Consider the following 23,267-nt stretch of genomic DNA (forward strand, 5'->3'; position numbering starts at 1 on the left):
AAAACCTTGAAGCGACATGGCAAACTAGCTCGCCACCCCTTGCACGCTGGTAGTAATCCTATCCGGTGAAGTTTATAATTGTCCTGGAGGTTTATTTTCTTGGGACGGAGGAATCGCCTCGCAAAAAGCACAAAAGCCGACAAAAGTCGAGGAGCGTTCTACCATACAAGTGGCGTCGGAAGAGGAAAAACGGGGAGAAAGAGGTTAGGGGTGGGGGTGGGGGGGGGGGGGGGGGGGGGGGGGCTGGGCTTCAGCCTTTTTCTTTCCCTTGCAGGTATTTCGGACTGTTAAAGAAAACAATACGGGGAAAGAGGGCGTGGTCAAGCTTATTTTAATCTGAAATTATTTATGCATATGTATAGCTACTGTCGCTCTTCACTGCATAAAAGGTTGCGTAGATGGTCATGGTTAGAAACTCGTTGTCAGAAGGCACTGCTCGTCACATGCTTAGTGGTTCGGAAGTTCAAATCTGTCTTTTCGACATAAACACTTGTGCCGATAGTAAAAAAAAAAAAAAAAAAAAAAAGAATAGATGCGGGAATAAAAAGCAGGAGAAAAAAAAAAAAAAAAAACTATCAAGAATTTGTTGGAAGTGTTCTATTCTTGCATATTCAGAGGTTCAGAACTTTGAAACAAGTTTCTTTTACCAAAATGTGTACAGGCTAAAAGAAACACGTCCCAGGAACGTGAAGCGAAAAGAAAAAAAAGTTTTCTTTTAATGACGTGCTGAACTTGAACACTACTAGAAATCTTCTCCCATGAGTTAATTTATTCCTTAACGTGAAAAAACAATAAATATATTATTTTGTATTCTGCAGATGGCAATGATATGTACTGCCTGTGGTGTTAATTTAAATGCGATAACTCAAACAACTTAGACGAAAATAAATGTCAAGTTTAGGTCATAATTGCGTGCAGATACATGTTTGGACATTTCTTCGAAACTCACGTTGAATAACAATAATCACATCTTAAGACGGCACTTACCTAGGCTATACATAGATCATTCTTAAAAAAGTATAACATATCTGCTATAAATAGCTCCGGCTGCAGCGTGCTTCAAATCTGGCACAAACGACAATCGTCAAAAACCCGTCGTCCTTCCTCGCCCCTTCGGGGATTTATTTCTTTAAACCTAAGCATGCCAGAACTTTGAAATAAACGACATTGTCTTTCGTAAGGAACGCAGCACCGCGTGTAAAAGTTCGAGAAAAAAAAATTACGAATGTACCCCACTACTTGAAATCAAATGAAACCGTCCGCCGGTCTTTCGAAGTTCGACGAACGTCGAACTTTTAGGGTAAAAGTTCGACGTTCGTCGAACTTCTGACTTTTCAGAATTCGAAAGTTCGAAACTTTTCGAATTCTCTTGATAAATAAGTTCGAAAGTTCGAAATTCCTCGAATTTTTTGGTCAGTCAAGTTCGAAAGTTCGACAAGCATCGAACCTTGCAGCGCAGTAAGTTCGAAAGTTCGAAAAAGATCGAATTTTTTAGCGTAATAAGTTCGACGGTTCGAAAAGTTCGACGGTTCGACCTCTGTCGAATTTTACGATATAGACAATTCGAAAAATCGAAATCTTTCGAACCTTTCGAACCGCTCGATTCGATCATCGAAACTTCGATTCGAAAAAAGTTCGCGGCATCCCTAACAGTGAGCAAAGCACAGAAGCATTTATGTGGTGCTTATGTGTTACCCGAGTCTGCAGATGTCTTCTGCCAACAAAGCCTGGCTGCTCGTGTCAGTTTGGTCTGCTCCTCCCTCAAGAGCTTCAGATCAAAGCTGGGAAAAACAAAGTTGCACATCATAAACAACTGTCTCGGACTTCTTTTGCAAATGCCTGGCTCTAGATCAATAGAAGAACAAGACGTGATCGGGAAGTTCCGAACGTACACTAGCACTTAGTGAACATGACAGCACTTCATGTGTGCAGCATATGCACTGACCCTAATCCTCATGGACCTGTGAATGGGCGAAATACTGGAAATACTGTCAGTAGTGAGTGCAGGCAGCTGAAATAACCTGTAACTATGTAAATATGTACATATCATGAAAATATTCGCTGTTTCGAGATCCAGCCTCTAAGACAATGATGGCATATAAAAAATAGAATAAAGTATAAAAACCTTTTAGCCTTTCCGCTCTGGTGAAGAAGGAAGACCAGCGAAGCTGTACTAAGATGGGACGACCTTAAGGACGACTTCTTGCACGACCTCAAGGACGACGCCTAGAGGTTGACGTCTAGAACGACCTCAAAGACGACGTTTACGACGACGTCTAGAACGACCTCAAGGACGACGTTTAGGACGACCTTAAGGACGACTTCTAGGACAACCTCGAGGACGACCTCAGGGACAACGTCTAGAATGACTTCTAGGACGACCTCGAGGACAACGTCTAGGATGACCTCAAGGACGACTTCTAGGACGACCTCAAGGATGACTTCTAGGACGACCTCGAAGACAACTTCAAGGACCACCTAAAGGACAACGTCTAGGACGACCTCAGGGATGACGTCTAGGACGACTTCTAGGACGACCTCAAGGACAACGTCTAAGACGACCTCAAGGACGACTTCTAGGACGACCTCAAGGACGACGTCTAGGACAACCTCAAGGACGACGTCTAGGACAACCTCAAGGACGACTTCTAAGACGACATCTAGGACGAAGCCCAAAAAAATTCAGCCTTTCCACTCTGGTCAAAACCAAAGTGGAAAGGCTGGAAAGGTTGCCGCCATCTATGAGCGAGGCCGGCAAGCCGGTTGTCTGGTTGCCGCTGTCACTCATAGATGGCAGTAGCTGTCCAGAGTCTTGTGTCAACATTTCTTTGCGGGGGACACGATCCTGGGGAAACTAGCCCTTAACAGCTTTGCCAGGCTCACGCAGCCAGCGGCGTTCAAGGAAACCTCGGTAGAGGCCGCCAAGAGTCAGGATGACGTCACAATGACGTCAAATATGTTGATCACCCTCTCCGGCAACTAGGACGGGTACAGCCGTTAATATCCATGTTTCCTCGGGGCGCTCTTTCTGCGCTTAAGTGTAGGGTTCTTGTTTCCACCGCCTCAAAATATGGCGTTACGATCGACATTGCTGCCGGGCCGGTGGCCATGGCAACGGCAGCAACGGTGCAACGGTCGCCGACAGCTGATAAGCGTGATCGTCAGCTCCGAGTGTTTTGCGGAAAACGTGGTGTTCGCTCGGTCCGCGCTAATTTGACTTCGAAAGTTCTGGTGCTCTCGGAAGAGGATACCTTGGTGCTACTCTGCTGCAAAATGGTAATGGCGGGAACTCTAGCAAGTAGAAAGTCCTGTCGTTCCTTCTATTCCGAAAGGTGTTCCGAAGCGAGAGGTAAAGTTTTGTTTTTCGTCGCTTTCGTTTCAAGCTCGTTCTATGTGATGCGATCCTGGTTGCGATTTTCAGTCTCGTGCGGCAGAAACCCCGTGAACACAGCACTTCGCACACATTTGTTTTAGTTTTTTCTTACGTATGAGCGATGTTTGAAATTTGCAGGCAGATCGAACCGTACCATGTGGTAAGCGCACAGGACGACACGGTCATTTTTGGTGCTCTCTTTTTGCTCACAGACCCTTGCCTTACTTTTGTGGGCAAGCTTGAGTGCTTTCTGGCGTGCATTCTCAATCTGGTATACAAGGATGATGTGATGAAGAATCTTAGTGCTTTCATGACAAAACAGTGGGAGACCTTCTCTGTCCAGCAATCGGCTAGGAGTTCCTCCAGATGTTCTGCTATGAACCCTGGTGAATTTACGCCTTTTAAAAGAAGAGATCTGCAAAAACCTCATTTGAAAAGGCCTGCAGCTGATAGGAAAGCACAGAAACCGTAAAACAAGTCATCTGCCAGCTAAGTAACAAAAAAAATCATATTTTTTGGCTACGAAACATTGAAGTTTTAGCTGATCAAAACTGTGGTGGTGCAATGTCTTTTATAAATGTATATTTCTTTCATTGTGCTCTTCCTTGCTTCTCGTGCTATCTGTTCTATTGCTCCGTAAATCTTGTTATCTGTATTTATCTTCCATTTTATGTATGAGATCTGTGTAAATAATAAAGAGTGTATGAAAAGTAAATGTGTGCTCCTTGCCTCCTACCCACTTGAGGAGCAGCTTCTCTGAAGTTGCGCTACAGTGGTTTACGAAAAAAGATATAAAATAAAAGCCCCAAAATACGAGAATGAAATCGACAAGAAATGAAATCAGGAAAGCAAACCGGGGGCGGGGTGGGGGAGCAGCGAGCAGGGGCGAACCGGCCGCCTGGGACGCGACGGGACAACTTGCGCCATCTAGGGGCAAGTAGAGGCGGCGATTGCAACGCCATGTTTTGAGGCGGCGGAAACAACCGTACGCTTGAGCGCAGAAAGAGCGCCCCGAAGGAACATGGATGTTAACGGCTCTACCCGTCCTAGCTGCTGGAGGGGGTGATCAACATATTTGACGTCGCCATAACGTCATTTTAGTTTTCTCTTTTTTTTCGCTCGTCGGTCGCTCTTTTCTCGCTTCTTCGCTTGCTCGAGCGCCCGGAGCGCATTACAATAGCCAAGGCTACGGCTGCGCCGGCCTGGCTCCGCTGTAAAAATGCCCAAGGTATTTTTTCAGTTCGCACCCACTGGAGCAGGAGGGAATGATTGTGGTGCTAACTGGGAAGTCTGGATTTCAAATATGAAAGGCAATAAAAGTAGTGGCTAGTTTGTTCTTATGGTAACGATAATTACAAATCTTCTTTCAACGTAGCACCACTAATTTGTAAATTAATCCCCAAGTTTCCCTGCCTGACGCAAAAAAGCCAGTCATTCCCTGAATGATATTCTTCGAATGCCTCATTCCCGCTTGTGCCCATTTACCACAAGGATACGGGCAAGAGTATGTACACTCTACGCTAAAATCGTCATGCTGAAAAACACGTTTAAGCATACTGAGATTGCGCTTGTGCCTTCTCCTTCTGTAACTACCAGTCCAGGGCATTAAACTCAACTCCACTAGCTTGCCTCTGTCACTTCCTTAGCTCCTGGTTAGGACTGTGGCTTCCTTGGATCAATTTTAATATATAGTTTAATTCATTATTATTATTATCATTATCACTGAGAAAGATGACCGAGTCAACGAGGGTGATTACTGACCTCCCTTTCCGGCCGACCCGCTGCACCTTCCAGAAGAGGAGGAGGCCAGAGCGCGTGGCTTCCACCAGGAGCGCAAACGGCCTCTCGTGAGGAGGCTCAAACAGATGGGACCAGCTCATTTCTGAGAGCGCGGAAAGATGAGACCACAGTCAATGTACGCTTTAAAGGCATACCCATTTTTGCATTTGCACTCTGCTCGCTCGTGCTAGGAGTCTTTACGAAAAAAACCTAGAGAATCTCAAACTAAAAGCAGAGACTTCTCCAAGGCCCAAGCAACAAACTAGTAGCAGATCTGTAGGGAAAAAGGAAGTCAAAGCTAGCTGGAACAACCCTTATGGTTCGGTGACGCTTAAAAGGCCTACCTATATTCAAAAACTTCCAAAAACAGCTTGAATTACAATTTTTTACAAAGTTAGAAATTGATTGCTTTTGCACTTCAATAACAGTATTGCTGTTGGCAAGGAACACCACTACACATATGCCAAATTCAGTGTCATAGTCACCCAACACAAGCAAATCTCTCTCTACTAATTGACCAATGTCTGAACCGTCAGCTCGCACTCAACTTTGGACCTCCATCTTCATTTACAAGTCCCTCCATTCGTTATCATTCTTCTCGCGTTTTACACTGCGTGGATCAAGTGCCTTTAAAAGCGAGGCATAGCTTAGTGAATGCGCAACGGGCAACGAGAGACCAGCACCCACCCAGAGCAGCCAAGGAGTGGGACCGCTCCCTGAGCAGCTCGAACTGCTCGAGTGCCATGGTCGTGCCCGCCCTCACAGTGCCCCTGACTGAGGCCCAGTCCTGGCTTTTCCAGCGAGCCTTGGCCACGGCAAAGTATGTTGCAGACGGCTCGGCCACGCACAGCCACTGGCCAAACGCGTTCTCGCGCCACAGCTGCAGCCGATGATCAAGCGTCAGTGTGGCCAGCAGACATCTGCATGGGAGAGCATGACTTGGCATGGCCGACCTTCGGACGCTGCCACCAGATGTTGCTAGACCATCTCGGAAAACATTGAGAGTTTAAACAAGAAATTGGAAAAGTCAGGGAAATGTGTATCGTGTTGCACTGCATGCTGCTGGACCGTGCCCCCGACGCAGGCCACTGGTACACTGTCAGGAGACGTTGTTTCACATTTTGCACTACATTTAGACCTTACAAAGAGAGTTCCTTCTCGCCTCGGAAAAAAATAAAAGAAAGGATTGATTAAATGAGATCAATTGACGAGTAAGTCTGCTGCACTTAAAAATTAATGGGACGAACCAAGAAGAAGAAGATGGACGTGGGACGAGTATTGACTATCGACTAATACTCTGAAAGAACCGTGGACAGCCACACCCCTTTTTCATGGTTGTCCTCGGCACAGGAGCCAGTGGTTTTCCTGCGACGGCTTTTTACTTATGCTTGCTTTCTAACGCTTATATATTTTTTTTCTTGGAGAATAAAAGGCTTGGAAGGCAGAAGCAGACAATTTGAGAAGTTGAAAAGCATCACAGACCTCTTTATGGTCGTGCATAGCTTTAATCGCATGGTGCGGATAAATCATGCTATTGAGCTTTCAATTCAATAGGGAGAGAGAGTGGAGAGTGAATGCTTGCCTGTTCCTGCCTTCCAGGTGAAGAGGGGACCAGAGTGCCCTGTGGTATGTCCTGTGGAGATCCGAGTTGCTGGTACCGGGGCACATGGTGGTATCCAGCTTCAGGCAGTGCTGCTGGTCTACAGAACAAAAGAGGCAAGGTACCGATCCAAGATGCACAGGATTGGCCTTCCAATACATGCCGCCACCACCGGGCTGCGACAAGCACAAGATAAATCATGTAATTTAGCAGCTGCATGGGCGGAGCCATGGCATACTTTGCAGATGCCAGTGCATGGTGCACCTCCTCATATCAAAATATTTCACGGGACATTTGTGCAAACATAGAAAGTTTCACATGACAAATTTTGAAACAAGCTCGAAAGCATTCAATGGGGCGTGGAATGCAAACAGCAAATTAAGAATAAAATCTTGTTCATTTTACCAAGTGATCAAACAAGCATACAAAAAGAACAGAACACACCAGTCTCCTGATCAGCTGCAAAGCTTCTTGTCCACTATCACAATGATATAGTGTTCCTCTGTAAAAATGTGGCTATACAAGTGGCACTCTTGAGAAGCTAAGGCCACTTCTCACATATGCCTAAACTGACACATTTGCTATTTTTTATCTGGTTACATTATTATCTATTGCAGACAGCTTTTAAATCCTACCTAAAATCTCTAACACCTGCACCTTGTGCTTCAAAAGAATCATCTCCACAAGGTTTAGTGGGACGATCTATTACTTATTCGACGAACATGGCTCACCAGTATCCAGGAAACTAATCATGCTGTCATGTTTGATTGTGGTGAGGTCCAGAGGCTTCACAGGGTTGTCGATGCACATCTTCTCCAGGTGCAGAGGGTACCCGCTTTCGCTCGGTGAACACGGGGAGCTCTGACAGAAAACAGCAAAGATCGACAGGCGTTCAACAGGTAGAACATAGGGTATCACCAACATCTTACGGCAGAAAACAACACACTCAAAGTAGACCAATTGTAAAATCATGGTTCGTACAAACTGAAAAAGAAAAAAAAAAAAAAGATCGAGGGTTTTTAAGGATTTTTAAAGGCCTGTAAAGGATTTTCAAGGACCCCTTCAAATACTCTATCTAGTATGTTTATAATATAACAACTTTTTTTAAGTGCACTGCGAAAATTCTGTACCTCTTGATACCTAGGAAGAGGCGCATTTGCCAAAGAGGTGCTAGTAAAGGATTCAGTAGAGCTGCTGCAGCTTTTCCTTGATTTCCTTGTTGATTTTTAGAAGTGCTTGCATTTTCGTTTTTGCCGTTTCCCTTAGGCAGTTTGACTTGACAATGTAGGTGATGCCAACTGTCGCCTCTGCTTTCTCAAAGTCTGTAGTTGCACATCCCAGGCATCGCGCACAACTTAAACTACGTCCACCATGTGTAGCATAAAACAGACACGGTACAAGCAAACCAGGAGTATCTAGCAAGCTGTACGCGAGAGAACAAGGCAAACGATGGGCACGATCGCAAGGTGGCAAACGGGCGAGACCGGATCTGGAACCACTGGGACTGCTACAACGTTGGCCAGGTGCTTACAGGCTGACGTACAACCTCGTTTTTCTGCAGGGAAGATAATCTCCTTAGCACTCCCCTCTCCTAGGCTGCAAGGGGAGCCAAGTTGGAACAAGGTAAAAATCGGAAAGGATATAGGAAAGGAGGAGGCAGGCAAAAGTGGAAAGCGCAAAGTGTATGTTGGCCTTTAACGGGCATCCGCTAAATGCGTCTAAATGTGCCATATAAAAAAACTTCCTCATTGAAAGTTTGAAATTTATGTTAACATACACGTGGAAAAAATATTTACGTTCTATTATTGTACAAAAATTTTATTATTGCACAAAAAAAAGAAACTGACTATCACTGGGAAATTCAAGGGTTTCCAGGCACCACTAGAGATTCCAGGGCTTTCAAGATCTAGAAGATGCAGTTTTTGAATCCAAGGTTTTTCAAGGTTTTCAAGGACACATGAGCACCCCGTGTACATGTTTATGAAGCGAGAAAAGTACACTTAAGGTATGTTTCTTGTATATTGCAGCAGGCCTTCAATATCTGGGGTCGGCAGTTGTCGTTAACCTACATTGGGTGCCAATATGGAGCCCCAAATGACAACTGCCGACTTCGATGGTGCCAAGGTCCTAACTAACCTCCTCGTGCACTGCCTCTCGCATGCCTTCAAACCCATCTTTACTCTCTTTCGTGGTTCCCCACTACAACCTTTACTTTTAGTGTACATATACACGCCTTGCACTTGATGTCGTCCCGACAGCTGTCTGGCCACCACCAGATAAGAGGGGAAGGGGGAACTCCCCTATCACCGGGACTCTCTTTTGTGTGTCCCAGATTTGCCCAAGCGTCGCTTTTCTCCCTTTAGAAGATTATAGAAGATTAGCCCCATAATCAAAATTCATACAGAAGCAGCTTTCCCCTCTCTCTATCTCTTTTGTGGTGGTGCGAAATGGATGATGTGACGTCAGTGCAAAGTATGTATAGATTAGAGGGGTACGGAAACGAAAATTTAAATATACAAATTTCGTTCGGAAATGAGTCAAGCATGACGGATAATAACCGTAAATGATAATCGCATGTTTGTATTTTGAACGACTGGCTATATATTTTGTTCCAAACGGTGCACTTGAGCAAGCGCGAACGGAGAGCACGATGCATCATGAGATATCGGGCGCAAACAAAAACAAAAAGATTTCCCGCATTCATGACGTAGCAAGGCTAGCATGGTTATGAGCTTTGCCGCTGGTGGCGTTGTGGTGGCGTCAACGCGTTACAACCGAGCCGTCCGAAGTACCCGTGGGGTGACGAGTGTTTCACGTACGAGACCAGTCGTGCGCGTCGTGTTCATGCGGCTCATTCCCCCTTAGAAGATTAGCCTGTAGCTCAGAACTCAAACAAAAATTGCTTCCCCCCCCCCCGTTCACCCCTAAGCTGATAGTGCTGTGGAAGCTACATGCTCATTGGGCCCGCCATACTTTTGCCATGTGATTACGCTCCCTCGCGCATACCAACACGCTTCAGGACGATTTCCTTGGGAACATAAACTTGAGCGACACAAGTGAGGATGAGGACGCCGATACCACACCTTCTGTATTCAATTCGGAAAGGGTATTTAAAAGTACACTCAACTTAAAGGGGCCATGAAACGAATTTTGGGTTGAGATAAATGAATTTAGATTGGGATTTTACTAACAGCATATCGTTAAGTAGGCAAAAAAAAAAAAAAAGTAGAAAGTCAAAAGCCTGATTTTCTATACGAAAATTTGAAAACACAGCAGACTATTTCATACCTCCTTCCCTTTGAAAGCACTCTGCCTTTTTACTGAGATACATCCGTGGTACCCAAAACGCATCAAGCGGTCCAAACACGCATCACAAGACACCCAGACCTCACTTATTCCCTTTACCCCTAAGCTGATAGTGCGGTGGAAGCTATATGCTTGCTGGACCAATCAGCTGCCTCCCTTTTATCACCTGACCTCATTCTGTGCGCAAGGGGTATGTGCGAGGGAGCGTGATCAGGTGGCAAATGTGTGGCGGGCCCAACGAGCACGCAGCTTACACAGCACTGCCAGCTTAGGGGTGAACGGGGTGGGGAAAGCAACTTTTGTCCGAGTTTTGACCGACGGGCTAATCTTCTAGAGGGAGAATGGCAGTGTCCAGGTACACAAGCGAGGGTCCGAGCAAGAGGGGAGTCCCTCCTTTCCGTCTTCTTGAACTGTTTGGTACAATGTGCGATTTGTGAGTTGAGGAGGAAAGCTAAAAAGGAAAAAGGAAAAAAATTGTTTCATGACCGCTTTGAACAGTTGAGCATACTTCCAAAGAGCGGCACTGCTTTGATGTTTAGTGCGGCTACATAACGGTTCTTGCTACGTCATGGCCTACGTAGCAAGATCCACAACGTTGCTAGATCACATCCCAACCAAGCTTCACAGGCATCCACCAGGTGCACATTGGAAGATCCTTTAATTAGCATTAAATTTAATTTTTGTGCCTTTCAATGAAAAACGGGTGTTTTTGAGGTTATGTTGCAACATGCAACACATTTCAGCTAGAAAATGAGCGCTGGAAGTTCATTTCCGTACCCCTTAAAGGGGCCCTGCAAGGACGTTTTTACTGGTTTTTAATTTGCACCGAACCTGAGCGCATGGAACGTAGCAACTTAATTAAACTTTTTGTTTCTCGAATTTCGCTTTATTTTAAAAGTTATAGGCAAATTAAAATTACAATAACAAGCAAAATATAACCTCCTTCATGATGTCCTTGGTTGCTTGGGTGGCCGTGAACTAGAGGAGGGGTAGTGAGCTCAGCGAGCAGTCGCAGCGGCCGCACTCCGTGTAGACGGCTCGAGAGGGCACCACTAAAGCATGTTCTGACTAGGCTGTATAAAGCAAGCAGCCAGGGCGGCTCGCATTGCATTTGCTGCCCAATTAAACACTAATTCGGCATGACACTTCATTGGCCACAAACGACAGCAAAGACGCGGTAAAGATCAGTTCAGAACGGGAGCCATTTCGCGCTGCCATACCGCCAAAAGGCCAACCGCAAGCCAAAGCTGCTCGCCGAAGGCCTTGGGAACGCTCGGAACTGGTCGGATCTTCCAGTCCATACGACCGCAGCGCCGCCGCGTACATCCGGGACCTTTATACGCTCGCCGTTTGTTGGTGCCTGATCCCACTACCCCTTTGTAGTACGCGTCGCCTTTTCCACCGCTTGGTGGCGGGTATGTCGACGGGTCATTTCTTGTTTTCGCACTTTCTAAACTGCATTTGTTTCATTCCTGATCTAAAATAGTGAACAAAAACTACTTTTATAAATAATTGAAACGGTTCGTGCCGCTTATATCTAGTATTTCGACTAAAAAGAAGCATTTAGCGGCTCTGACCAGTAGTAAGCCCAGGACCAAAGACGTCACATTTTGAGCGCTTTCGGTACCGCAAGTCGTCCCCGTGGGTGGAGGAGGTTTCCGCGTCGTCCGGTTAAAATATGACGCGTTGATATTTAGTTGCTCTCTCCGTGCCCGCTGGCTTGCCCGAACCTTAAAGAGGCCCTGCAATGACGTTTTTACTAATTTTTAATTTGCACCGAACCTGAGCGCACTGAACATAGTTAGTAAAACTTTTCTTTTCTTGAAATTCCCTTTATTTTAAAAGTTATAGGCAAATTAAAATTACAAAAACAAGCAAAAATTAACCTCCCTCATGACGTCCTTTGGTTGCTTCAGAATGGCCGTGAACTAGAGAGAAGTAGTGAGCTCATCGAGCGCTCACGGCTGCTGCACTCCATGTCGACGGCGCGAGAGGGTGCCATTAAAGCGTGTTCTGGATAGGCTGTATGCAGCGGGCAGCCAGAGCGGCTCCCATTGCATTTTCTGCGCGATTAAATACTCATTCGGCATGACACTTCATTGGCCACAAAAGACAGCAAACACAGGGTAAAGATCACTTTAGAATGAGAGCTGCTTTGCGCTGCCATACCGCGAAACGGCCAAACCGCAAGACAAAGCTTCTCGCCGAAGGCCTTCGGAACGCCCGGAGCCGGTCGGATCCTCCTGCCCATACGACCGCAGCGCCGCCGCGTACATCCGGGACCTTTTCGTGTCGGCGCCTGATCCCACTATTCCTTTCTAGTATGCGCCGTCTTTTCCACCGCTTGGTGGCGGGTATGTCGACGGGTCATTTCTTGTTTCCGTACTTTATGAACTGCATTCGTTTCTTTTTTGATCTAAAATACTGAACAGAAACTACTTTTATACATAATTGAAACGGTTCGCGCCACTTATATTTTGTATTTCGACTAAAAAGAAGCATTTAGCGGCTCTGACCAATGGTAAGCCCAGGACCAAAGACGTCACATTTTACGCATTTTCGGTACCGCGGGTCGCCCTCATCGGTGGAAGAGGTTTCCGCGTTGTCCGGTTAAATTATGACGCACTGATATTTAGTTACTCTCTCCGTGCCCGCTGGCTTGCCCGAACCCCAAGAGACGTGGAAACCGCGAAAAAAGTAGACGCTTAAATATGACTGCAGGGCCCCTTTAAGAGACGTGGAAACCGCAAGAAAGGTAGACGCTTCAATATGATTGCAGGGCCCCTTTAAGTGGAGCACTTAAGCTCGAACTTTTTGAGGACGGAAACCTAGCTTTGAAATTTCTCCGTGTAACAACGATCACTAACGTTGTTTCTTTCCTTTTCTCAAGGTGTTATTTTTATTGTAAAAAAACTTTTTTTTTTTTTTTTTTTTTTGATTTACAATTTACGGAAGGCAGAAAGCGTCTAACGTCGAGTTGTTCCCTCGTGCTGAAAACGTGACACCCAAGGAAGTTAATTAGGATCACCGAGGCTATACTGACCGATCTAAGGTTCTTCAAGTTCCACAATAAATACATGATTTCAAACATATTAAAGTTAAACTAATTATACTTTTTGCCGACCGCATTTCATGTTAGCAACCCGTCGACCTCGGCTCACCAAAATGCGGACGGCTTCGTTCGTGATCACCGAGATCCGGTTGTGCGGCGACCAGCTCACCGCAGCGTGAGCGTTCACTAATCCCGTGAAGTTGGTGACATACGCAGGGTCGTAGATATTCATTTTGCATGACCGAAAGTGTCTCACACGCACCCTACAAACCCTGCACGACCGCCACGCTTTACGGCCTCCAGCCTCCACAGATAAATTTGCCGCTTGTAGCGCAGATCCAGCCAACACTCTCGTCTCTTTTGACTCTGCCGTTTCGTACCTTGCCATTAACAATTTATTTCTTATACTTCAATAAAACACTTAATATTACTAAATCATATCATATTTTTTTATTTTGTCTTAGTAAATAAATGTATACACAAATAGGGTGCTATTTTATTGCGATGAAAGTGGACGACAACTAGCGAAGCCGGAGTGCCGTAACAGCCGTCGAAAAACTATGGCCGCGGCCTAATATTTTAGAGGTCCAATGCGCCGATAGTAGGCGACAAATTGTGATTATTTTGCGATGGACATGCCTCTGTGTCTTCGCCCGTGTGTGCAGTGACGATGGACTAAAATGGAGGAGGAACGCCAGAAGAAACTAAAGGCCGGACAAGAAATGGTGAGCCTTTTCATCTCCTTGCCCAACCGCATGAACGTTCGAAAAGAAAAAAAATAGTGAGAAAGATTTGTACCATTATTTTGTTGCGATCAGTAGTAGCTTGCGTCCCGACAGACTTAAGAACCACCTAACTTAATCGACACACCACCCTATAAAGATCGTCAACGTAGACGGGTCCCGAGAAGCGGCGAAATATTGCGCACAATCCGACGTGGCTCGACGTCGAAGTTGTAACGTCTTTGTCGTCGTGGTGGTGTACCAAGCGTAGATCTATTTTTAGCATCCGTTTCGGCCCCCCTAAGAAAAGACGCCGCGTCTGCGGTAAACCATTGACACCGCTCCTGTCAGCGTGGAAACGTACTCGCACCCACCGATCCGGCGGCAGACTTCCACGTCGCTCACTGATTACGAGCAGTGCCCCGACAGCGAGCTGTGATTTGGGAGAGCGCCGTGCAGCGTACGGAAGTCGCGATCGCTTCAACAGCAAGTACCCGGGCGTAGTGCGTCAGCTGTCAGCTCAAGCTGTGCACTGCTTGTGTTGCGCAGCTCGCAGCCGATGAAAAGTGGATCACGCTTTTTCCGCTATCCAGATCTGGCCGGTTCGCGCGCGCGTTCTATTCAAGGTTGTCATTTAGCTATGCGCCCTGAGCTGGTGTGCTGATTGTTTCTTGTCCGCCTACTTACTTCGGTATTCGCTGGTAACGCCTTACTTTTTCTTGAATACTAGTTCCTATGTCTATTTTTTTTTTTTTGTGCTGTTTCGTTTTGGAGTTGTTTTGTGCGAGGTGTGTTCAACGTGTTGTTGGGAACCCGAAAGTTCGTTGACATTTTACCGCTGTTTTTTTTTTTTTTATTTTTTTTATTACTTTTTGTTGATGGCCGGTATGGTCAAACACGCTGGAGGAAGGGGGGCTAAAATGGGAGAAATGCATCGAGCCAATGTGCTCACTACATCAGCAGGCGGTTTTATTATTATTATTATCTAGTCATGTGCGAGTAGTAGATTTTGAGTTCGAAGCGAATAGTGTTTTTGGTCGAATCTTTTCTGCTCGAATAGTTTCATCAAGCCTTTCACCACTGTGCACCCGCTTAAACAAAAATCATCTGAGCTCAAGATGGTTCTTCCTAACCTTCCCCTTGTCCGCTTCTAAGCTCAGGTAATTTTTTAATATAACTGTATTTATAAACATTTAAAACAAACATTTAATATAACTGCATGTAAACAACAGATTTGTCTCAGCTATCCTAATTGAGAAAATTTATAAATCTGCTTGCTGTAAAAAGAAAAAAGAATGATTTGTTGGATTTCTTTCATGCACGGTAACCTCAGATTGTCCGGTATTCAGAACTTATGATTTTTTGCCCATGTTTCCTGTTATCATAGACTGTGAAGGTATATCTGACATTATCGAAAACCTTAAAACCAATACGACAGCAGGCATTGATAATATTAATGCTAAGTTTTTGAAAAACACTAATATGTGCTCATGCATTATCTTATCTAAATCATTTTCACAATCACTTGAACGAGGAGAATTACCAAAAGATTGGAAGGTGGGGAAGGTGATCCCTCTCCAGAAAGGGGGCGATAAGCATAAAGGCCCGTTCACACTCTTGCGACCGAGTACGACTGAGAGAGACGAGATCTCTTAAAACTTCTTAAATGTTTTTAGAATGAGGGAACACACTGGGCATTGTGGCGCCATCTATGTGGTGACCCTGGAACTGCATTTCACAAGAGCGAAGGTTTTGCGGGATTTCCGAGGTCAAATGTGCGTAATACCCATAGAAAGACTCGTTTATAACATTGACAAAAGTTTTTAGAGCCAAGAAAGAAAGGATAATGCGCAAGAAATAAAAAAAAATATGCCGGACCGCCGAGTTTACACTGCTTCCCAATAGATGGCGCCAGTGTGTTCTCTGGTTTAAGAAGTTTTAAGGAACCTAGGTTTAAGAAGTCGCAAGAGTGTGAACGGGCCTTAACCCTTTAAACTTTCGTTCCATTTCTTTAACAAGCATTCTTTGTAAAATCCTTGAGCACTTCATTTATACTAACATTTTCAATTTTCTAGACTCAAACTCTTTTTTTAACTCAGCGCAACATGGATTTCGAAGGTTTTATTCATGTGAAACTCAACTCCTAACCTTTACTCATGACCTTCACGTAACACTTCACCGGGGTTTCAGGACTGACTGCATATTTCTTGATTTCACAAAAGCTTTCGACAAAATTTCTCACGCGCTGCTTCTTCATGAACTCCGTAAACTTAACATAGATCTTAATGTAATCGCTTGGATAGAATCGTTTCTATCAGACCGTTACCAATTTGTTTATGCTAACAGAACTAATTCTTCAACCTCACAGGTCAACTCCGGTGCCCCGCAAGGTTCCGTATTAGGTCCACTTTTATTTCTTATATATATATCAACGATATTCCCACGCATGTTTACTCATCTATTAGCCTATTTGCTGATGACTGTGTAATTTATAGAAATCATTAACGATTCTGACATATCTGCTCTTCAGACCGATATTAACAACGTCACCCGCTGGTGCGATAATTGGCTTATGGAACTTAACGGCTTATGGAACTTAACACCTTTAAATGTAGATCCATGAGAGTGTCCCATCAAAATAACACTTGTCGCTCCCACTGTGTTAATAACTCCACTTTGCTTTCTGTAAATATCTCGGTTTTCATATAACTAACAATCTCTCCTGGAACATCCATGTCGAATATATCACTAACAACGCTAATCGCTTATTAGGCTATCTCAGAAGAAACTTTTCCCTTGCCCCTGTTTCACTTAAACTTCTCCTATATAAAACTTTAGTGCACACCAAACTTGAATGTGCAGGCTCTATCTGGAACCCTGGCGTATCCCTAGCATCATCCATTGAATCCATTCAAAATCACTTTGCACGTTTTATACTTTCTAACTATCATCGTACAGCCAGTGTCACCTCCATGAAAGCGTCTCTATATTTGCCCAACCTCTCCTTTCGTAGAAAAATAGCTCGCCTCTGCTTATTTCACAAGATTTATCACTCTAACCCAGCACCTCGAACCTCATTTTTTCAGAACCATCATACATGTCGCCGCGCACCAATCATGCACTAAAAGTAGGAATCCCCTACTGCATCACCTTCACCTTTTATGCCTCCTTCCTACCCCTGACCTCCGTCGACTGGAATCGCCTTTTCGCATTCGTATTCTCACTTACTGACGCTGCTGATTTTAAAACCGCCATAACTGAAGTTCTTAATAATGTTCCATAGCGATTCTATTACCTTGTGTGTTTTTTTTTTTTTTTTTTGCGTTTTGTTTTCATTGTTTACTTTATATTTATGTAATTCCACTCCTCTCTGTAATGCCTTCGGGCCCTGAAAATATGATAAATAATAATAAAAAAAAAAGACAAGCACGAATTATAAGCGCCGGTCGTCAAGATATCGCTACCAAACACATACTTTTGCGTAATCGCGGCAGGTTAGCCCCGTTGAGTGCGCTTCTCACCGAACACGTGTGCACTGCGGTGAAGCAATATCCGCGGAGCCCGCAAGCTCCTTGGGTATTGCTTCCCCGCGGTGCCCTGGAGTTCGGGGACAAGCGCACTCAACGGGGCTAACCCGCCGCGAGCAACACTTTGAAAAGTACGAATATGGCAATTCATCTCTAAGCGAATATCGAATAGCTTATTATTCGAAACTACTATTCGAATTTCCGCACGACGCTAATATTATTGTTATTATTTAAATTATGAGGACTATATTTAGAGTCATTCAGTCAAGATTTCAAGCCCCAACACTCAGCAAGCAAGCTTGCACTTTTAGGAATTCTTGGGAGAGCTCACACCTATATACCGGTGCATTTTACGACAATCCATATATTTTTTTCAAGTCGGTGCAGCATATTTATACATTATGGTTGTGTGCAATAAGCTTCCATTATTACAGACTTCCTTTATCCAGCCACAGCTCGATAAATGGCATTCATGGATTCCCTTAATGGCATTGGTATTAATACCAAAAGTTAGCCCGTACACTGCAGGCTAACGGCAATAAAACTGCGCACAAAAACATGAAGACAAGTGAAAGCAGTCGCAGATAAGTGCTGGCTGAAGGGCGCAATTTATTCATATTGTTGGGTTCACCATGCTTGGGGCGCCATGATTTGTTTTCGTAGGTACTACATCGTGGCTGAAGCTAAAAAAGCCTTTGGTTAAATGATGTTCCTCCAGGAAGCGAGACGGAAAAGAGGGGAGGGGGGGGGGAGTCAACGAAATGCGGAATTGTTTGTTTTTTATTGCTATAGGCTTGCATTTTGTATAGCTAGGACTCCAATTTTTTTAATAAGTCAAAAAAAAAAATAGAACGCCAGTTACCTTTTTATGAATAATTGATCAATTATTGCCTCTGGATTTTTTTTTTTATATATATTGATTTATTTTTGGGGGATAATATCTTCCGATGACCAAAAACTTGGCTGACAAGTAAGATTTGTAACAGTGAAATTTTGCACTGTCAAAAGAAGTTTAATATTTATCGGCTAGATAGAGCTGGGAAAAGTGGCGGCGGTGTTATGCTCGCTGTGGCTGATAATATTTCTTAATTTCTTGTAAACGTTGCCACGGATCTGGAGATACTGTGGATTTGCATTTGTTTAAATCATCGCAAATATGTTTAGGGCTTTTACTATCGTGCTGCTTCGAGAAGTTCTACCTTTGTTTCTCACCTTCATGACGTCGTCAATGCTGTCACAGTCCGTTTCCCTAACGTTCCAGTCTTACTGTTAGGAGACATTAATTATCCGAACATTACGTGGTCAAACGACGGCCCCTGTTTAAGTACGTTTTCCACAGAATCCAATGACTTTTTAAATCTGTGCGCCGATTTTAACTTCACTCAGGTTGTTACGCAGCCTACTCGGGTTACTTGTTCGTCGGCCACGGTGCTGGACCTTGTGCTGACGACGTCACGCGAGCTTATATCGTCTCTTGCGTACCTACCTGGTCTCAGTGATCATTCATTGCTCCACTTTGATTTTGTTGTTCCGGTGTGTCGCTCTCCAGTGCAAGTAAAACGGATATCTGGCTGTGCCCGAGCGGATTTTCGGAGGCATTAATCATGAACTGGGTACTTTTTTAAGTGACTATCTGCGTAATTTTTCTTAGGGTTCGGTTGAGGATAACTGGATGTTGTTCAAAGAAAAAGTTGCTTCCCTTACTAATAGATAGGTACCTGTACGAACTGTACGTAATTACGCTCACTCCCCATGGTTCAACCAGACGCTCAAAAGGCCCTCAAATAGGAACAAAAGGATGTTCCGTGCTGCAAAGTTATCCGTGTTTCCCAACGCAGAGCATCGTTGGGCAGCATATTATTCTGCTGCAGCAGTGTATAAGACTTCTATTGCCGAAGACAAGCTCAGTTTTTTCGAATGTACCCCACCCACTATGTTGCGCAACAACCCTCAACAATTTTGGAACGTCATAAACCCTTCTGAGAGGCTTCACGTAGTGCTAAACAACGAGGATGAAGAGACGATACCAGCGAATGAGTGTGCAGCTGTGCTAAACGAATTATTCACAAAATCATTTTCGAATTTAACAACTAATTCCTATCCTGATGTTTATGAATACATTATTTGTGCTATGAATTCCATTGATATAGAATGTGCCGGTATAGTGAAAGTCATCGCCAACCTTAAGCTATCGTCATCGTGTGGAATTGATAACATTAACTCGAAGTTTCTCAAAAACACTACTATGTATTCTCTATTATCTTAACAAAGCTATTTCGACAATCACTCGAACTCGGAAGCCTTCCCGAGGACTGGAGGGTGGGGAAGGTGATTCCTATCCATAAAGGTGGTGACAAATCCAGCCCAAGTAATTATCGCCCGATTTCCTTAACAAGTGTCCCTTGCAAAAATTTAGAGCACATAATCTATTCGAATCTCGCTAATTTTCTTAATTCCCATACATTCTGTTCTCCTGCTCAACATGGCTTTAGAAAACTGTTCTCGTGCGAAACTCTGGCTATTAACACTTACGCATAACCTTCACGCTTCCCTCGATCGTTCCTCTCAGGTTGACAGCATTTGACAAGGTTTCACATAGGCTCCTTTTGTATAAACTCAGTAAACTGAACATTGACTCTCATGTTTTGATTTGGATCAACGCTTTTTTAACTAACCGTTTTCAATTTGTTCATGGTAATGGCATTAACTCGCACCCCTCTCCTGTGACTTCTGGTGTCCCCCAGGGTTTAGTACTCGGCCCTCTTTTATTTTTAATATATATTAATGACCTTCCTTCGCATATCTCATCCTGAGTTGGTCTCTTCGCAGACGATTGTGTCATATATTCTGAAGTAACTAACGATTTTGACGTTCTCGCACTCCAGTCTGACCTTGACAGTATTTCTCGTTGGTGTGATGAATGGCAAAGGGAACTCAATATTAACAAGTGCAAATCCATGAGAGTATCACGTCAAAATAATACATGTCCCTCGTACCATATAAGAACTGTTGAGCTGGAATCCGTGTCCTCATATAAATATCTTGGTGTTCATATCACTAACAGCCTTTCATGGAACATTCATATTGAATATATAATTAAAAACGCTAACCGCATGTTGGGCTTTCTAAAAAGGAACTTCTCTCTTGCCCCACCGTCCTTAGAACTACTTCTCTACAAATCATTGGTCCGCAGTAAACTTGAGTATTCTTCCGCTATCTGCGACCCCGGTGTAACGCTTGCATTATCATTAGAAGCTGCTCGAAACCGTTCTGTTCGATTCATACTACGTAATTATCATCGCACATCTAGCGTAAAAGCAATGAAAAATACCCCAAGCAATTGTTTTGCCTGACTTCTCCCTACAAAGAAAAATATCTCATCTACGTTTATTTCATAAAATTTACCACCATAATGCAAATCTTCTTCAACATCTGTTAACACAACCATCATACGTCTCATCACGTTTCGACCATCAAAATAAAGTTGGCATCCCTCAGTGTCGCACCTCAAGCTTTCATCAGTCTTTCGTACCCATGACATCACTGGAATGGAATCACCTTCCCGCACCTGTTGCCAACATAGCCCAAAAGTGCCGGATTCAAAGCTGCACACTGCGAATATTTTTTTTTTTTTTTTTAATTTTGGTTGACAGTGTTTTATTTTAGCAATGTTCTGTTTTTGGTTTTTTATGCTTACCTGCCTAATTACTGTTTTGTCTTTGTGTGCAATTAGATGTGTGTGTCCACTCCCCTCTATAAAGCGCGAAACACATGTACGACGAAACCGTCCGATCCGACGTCCGACCGCGCAATACGACGGTCGGAGGCGAGGGTTTTCCACGCTCTCCGATGCTACGAAAACCCTCTCCCCCCAAGGTCATTCCGGCAGTCCGCACGTCGGATCGGACGGTTTCGTCGTACATGTGTTTCGCGCTTAATGCCTTCGGACCCTGAGGGAATAAATAAAAAAGAGAAAAAAATGAAAGCATACATTTCTCAGGTCTGACGATAGGCGGAAGAAGATGTCTTGATCTCAAACGCGTTTCCTTGTACAAACTAAAACAAGCCTTTCTAGTTTTGTATTCTGTTGTCCCTGAAAATGCCTCGAAAATGCGCGTCATAAGTAAAACATGTAATTGGTGCTCATTCGAATTGTTATGGGCGATGTTGGTACGCCGAATTTGAGACCATGGGGTATCCAACATGTATAGCCGCCTGGAAATGCCGCACCGCACTTATGGGAGAAATTACGCCTGAAAAATAGCTTATGTTTCATCAAAAATAAGCTCCAAAAAGCTCAAGCTCTGTGTATTGCCGCATCACCAATGGATGTGCTTATTATTCGGTGGGAGGGGGGAGGGAAGAGGGTATTTTGTACTTGATAAAAAAAAAATCCTCTACTTCCCCGCATTAATCATCGTGGTCACTCTTTCCGCCGAACGATCGGAGGTCGATACATTAGCCAAATTGTACATAGTGTGCCATAACTTTGAACTAAATTATTTAATTTAGAAAAAACATAAATGCATGTATGTACTAATTTTTTTTTTTTTTTTTATATAGAATTATTTTGGCCGAAAGTTACGGCGTATCTGGTCGAGTACTCTCCGCGGTTTTTGGCGTAGTACGTTGAAGATCCGCTACTAACGTTGGTTTTACTCTCAGCCACCGCGCGTTCATGTTTTTATTTAAAGAATACTTTGACGTCTTAACAATCATCAAAACTGCGTTTTTTGTTTTGTTTTTGTGTGTTTATTATCTGCGGTTACATTTAGTAAGAAAGGTTTCAGACTGCCTATATCTAAAGCCAGTTTTCAATCGTGATGGTGAACCGCTTTCCTAGAATTGAATGGGTGCTCCTTCAGGGTTCCAACCTACGGGTAAATTGGCGTGCTTGTTAATAACACCGTGCCTTAATAAAGTGTAAAAAAAAAAAAAAAAGAAGAAGAAGCGGCGCTTTTATGTTTGCGTTGTGTCGCGCAGTTGCACAAAACCCGCAACCGTTCAAACCGAAACCAGGAAACAAAACAAAAGACCGAACGTAGTTTTCGTTCCGGTTTAGAGGTGGCGCCACCGTTGTGTTCACCGGCCTGACCGGCACTTTGCGCGCAAATGTTCGAGTTGGTGGTCGCGTTTACTTGCATGTGGACGCGTATGCATGGGACAGGCACGTAGCCAGAGGGAGGCCCATGGGGCCCGGGCTCCCCCCCCGAAATCTTCCGTTTTGCTGGGACCTCCTCTCCCCCTCCCCCTCATACAGCATTTTGTCATGAGGGCCCCCCCCCCCCCCCCCCCCCCGAAACTAAATCCTGGCTACGTGCCTGGCATGGGACACTCCGACGAATCGCATGTACTCAGCCAACACCTCAGGCAAAAGAAAGCCGCTGAACGATGAGCAAGCGACCAAAGCGCCCGGTGCGCATACACAATTGGGCCCTCTCCTCCCCCCCCCCCCCCCCCTTTACCGCACGCACACGGCTGAACGATAGGCTCTCACTTCTCCCCCTACTCTCTTCTTACAACAACAACCAACAACAACAACCACACACACAGGCACACACACACACGAACACACACAAACACACCAAAGCGCCCGGTGCGCATACACGATTCGCCCTCTCCTCCCCCCCCTATTTACCACGCCTACGTCCCCCTACTCTCTTCTTACAACGCCTACACAACACACATACAGACACCCACACACTATAGCGCTGACGTCACCTACCGAAGGCCAACGAGAGGCAGATTGGCCCGCAGGTAAACGATGTATAACATAAAGCAATATGCCTTATTATATATGAGGTACCATGTTGAGGGGGGGGGGGGGGGGGGGGGGGGGGTGGGGGGGGGGGGGGGGGGGGGGGGGGCGGGGGGGGGGGGGGGGGGGGGGGGGGGGGGGGGCTGTAAC

General features: G+C 44.7%; 2 protein-coding genes across 2 annotated transcripts in view; one reads left to right on the forward strand and one right to left on the reverse strand.

Annotated features, from left to right (window-relative positions):
- LOC8035286 (general transcription factor 3C polypeptide 4) overlaps positions 1 to 13,416 on the reverse strand; it is a 32,756-nt gene extending 19,340 nt beyond the window's left edge. Inside the window, exons 1-6 of the mRNA XM_029987595.4 lie at positions 13,220 to 13,416; positions 7,484 to 7,613; positions 6,735 to 6,852; positions 5,840 to 6,072; positions 5,135 to 5,255; positions 1,696 to 1,781 (exon numbers count right to left, since the gene is read on the reverse strand). Coding sequence (XP_029843455.2) covers positions 1,696 to 1,781; positions 5,135 to 5,255; positions 5,840 to 6,072; positions 6,735 to 6,852; positions 7,484 to 7,613; positions 13,220 to 13,342 — 811 coding nt within the window. The 5' untranslated portion in view covers positions 13,343 to 13,416. The remainder of the gene's footprint in view (positions 1 to 1,695; positions 1,782 to 5,134; positions 5,256 to 5,839; positions 6,073 to 6,734; positions 6,853 to 7,483; positions 7,614 to 13,219) is intronic.
- A 244-nt stretch (positions 13,417 to 13,660) lies between these two features.
- Positions 13,661 to 23,267, forward strand: part of LOC8041936 (pericentrin) — a 221,380-nt gene continuing 211,773 nt past the window's right edge. The window contains exon 1 of the mRNA XM_042293960.1: positions 13,661 to 13,835. Within this exon, the coding sequence (XP_042149894.1) occupies positions 13,791 to 13,835 (45 nt within the window). The 5' untranslated portion in view covers positions 13,661 to 13,790. The remainder of the gene's footprint in view (positions 13,836 to 23,267) is intronic.

This window comes from Ixodes scapularis, unplaced genomic scaffold (assembly GCF_016920785.2).
Source record: "Ixodes scapularis isolate PalLabHiFi unplaced genomic scaffold, ASM1692078v2 PGA_scaffold5__190_contigs__length_132052651, whole genome shotgun sequence".
NCBI lineage: Eukaryota > Metazoa > Arthropoda > Arachnida > Ixodida > Ixodidae > Ixodes > Ixodes scapularis.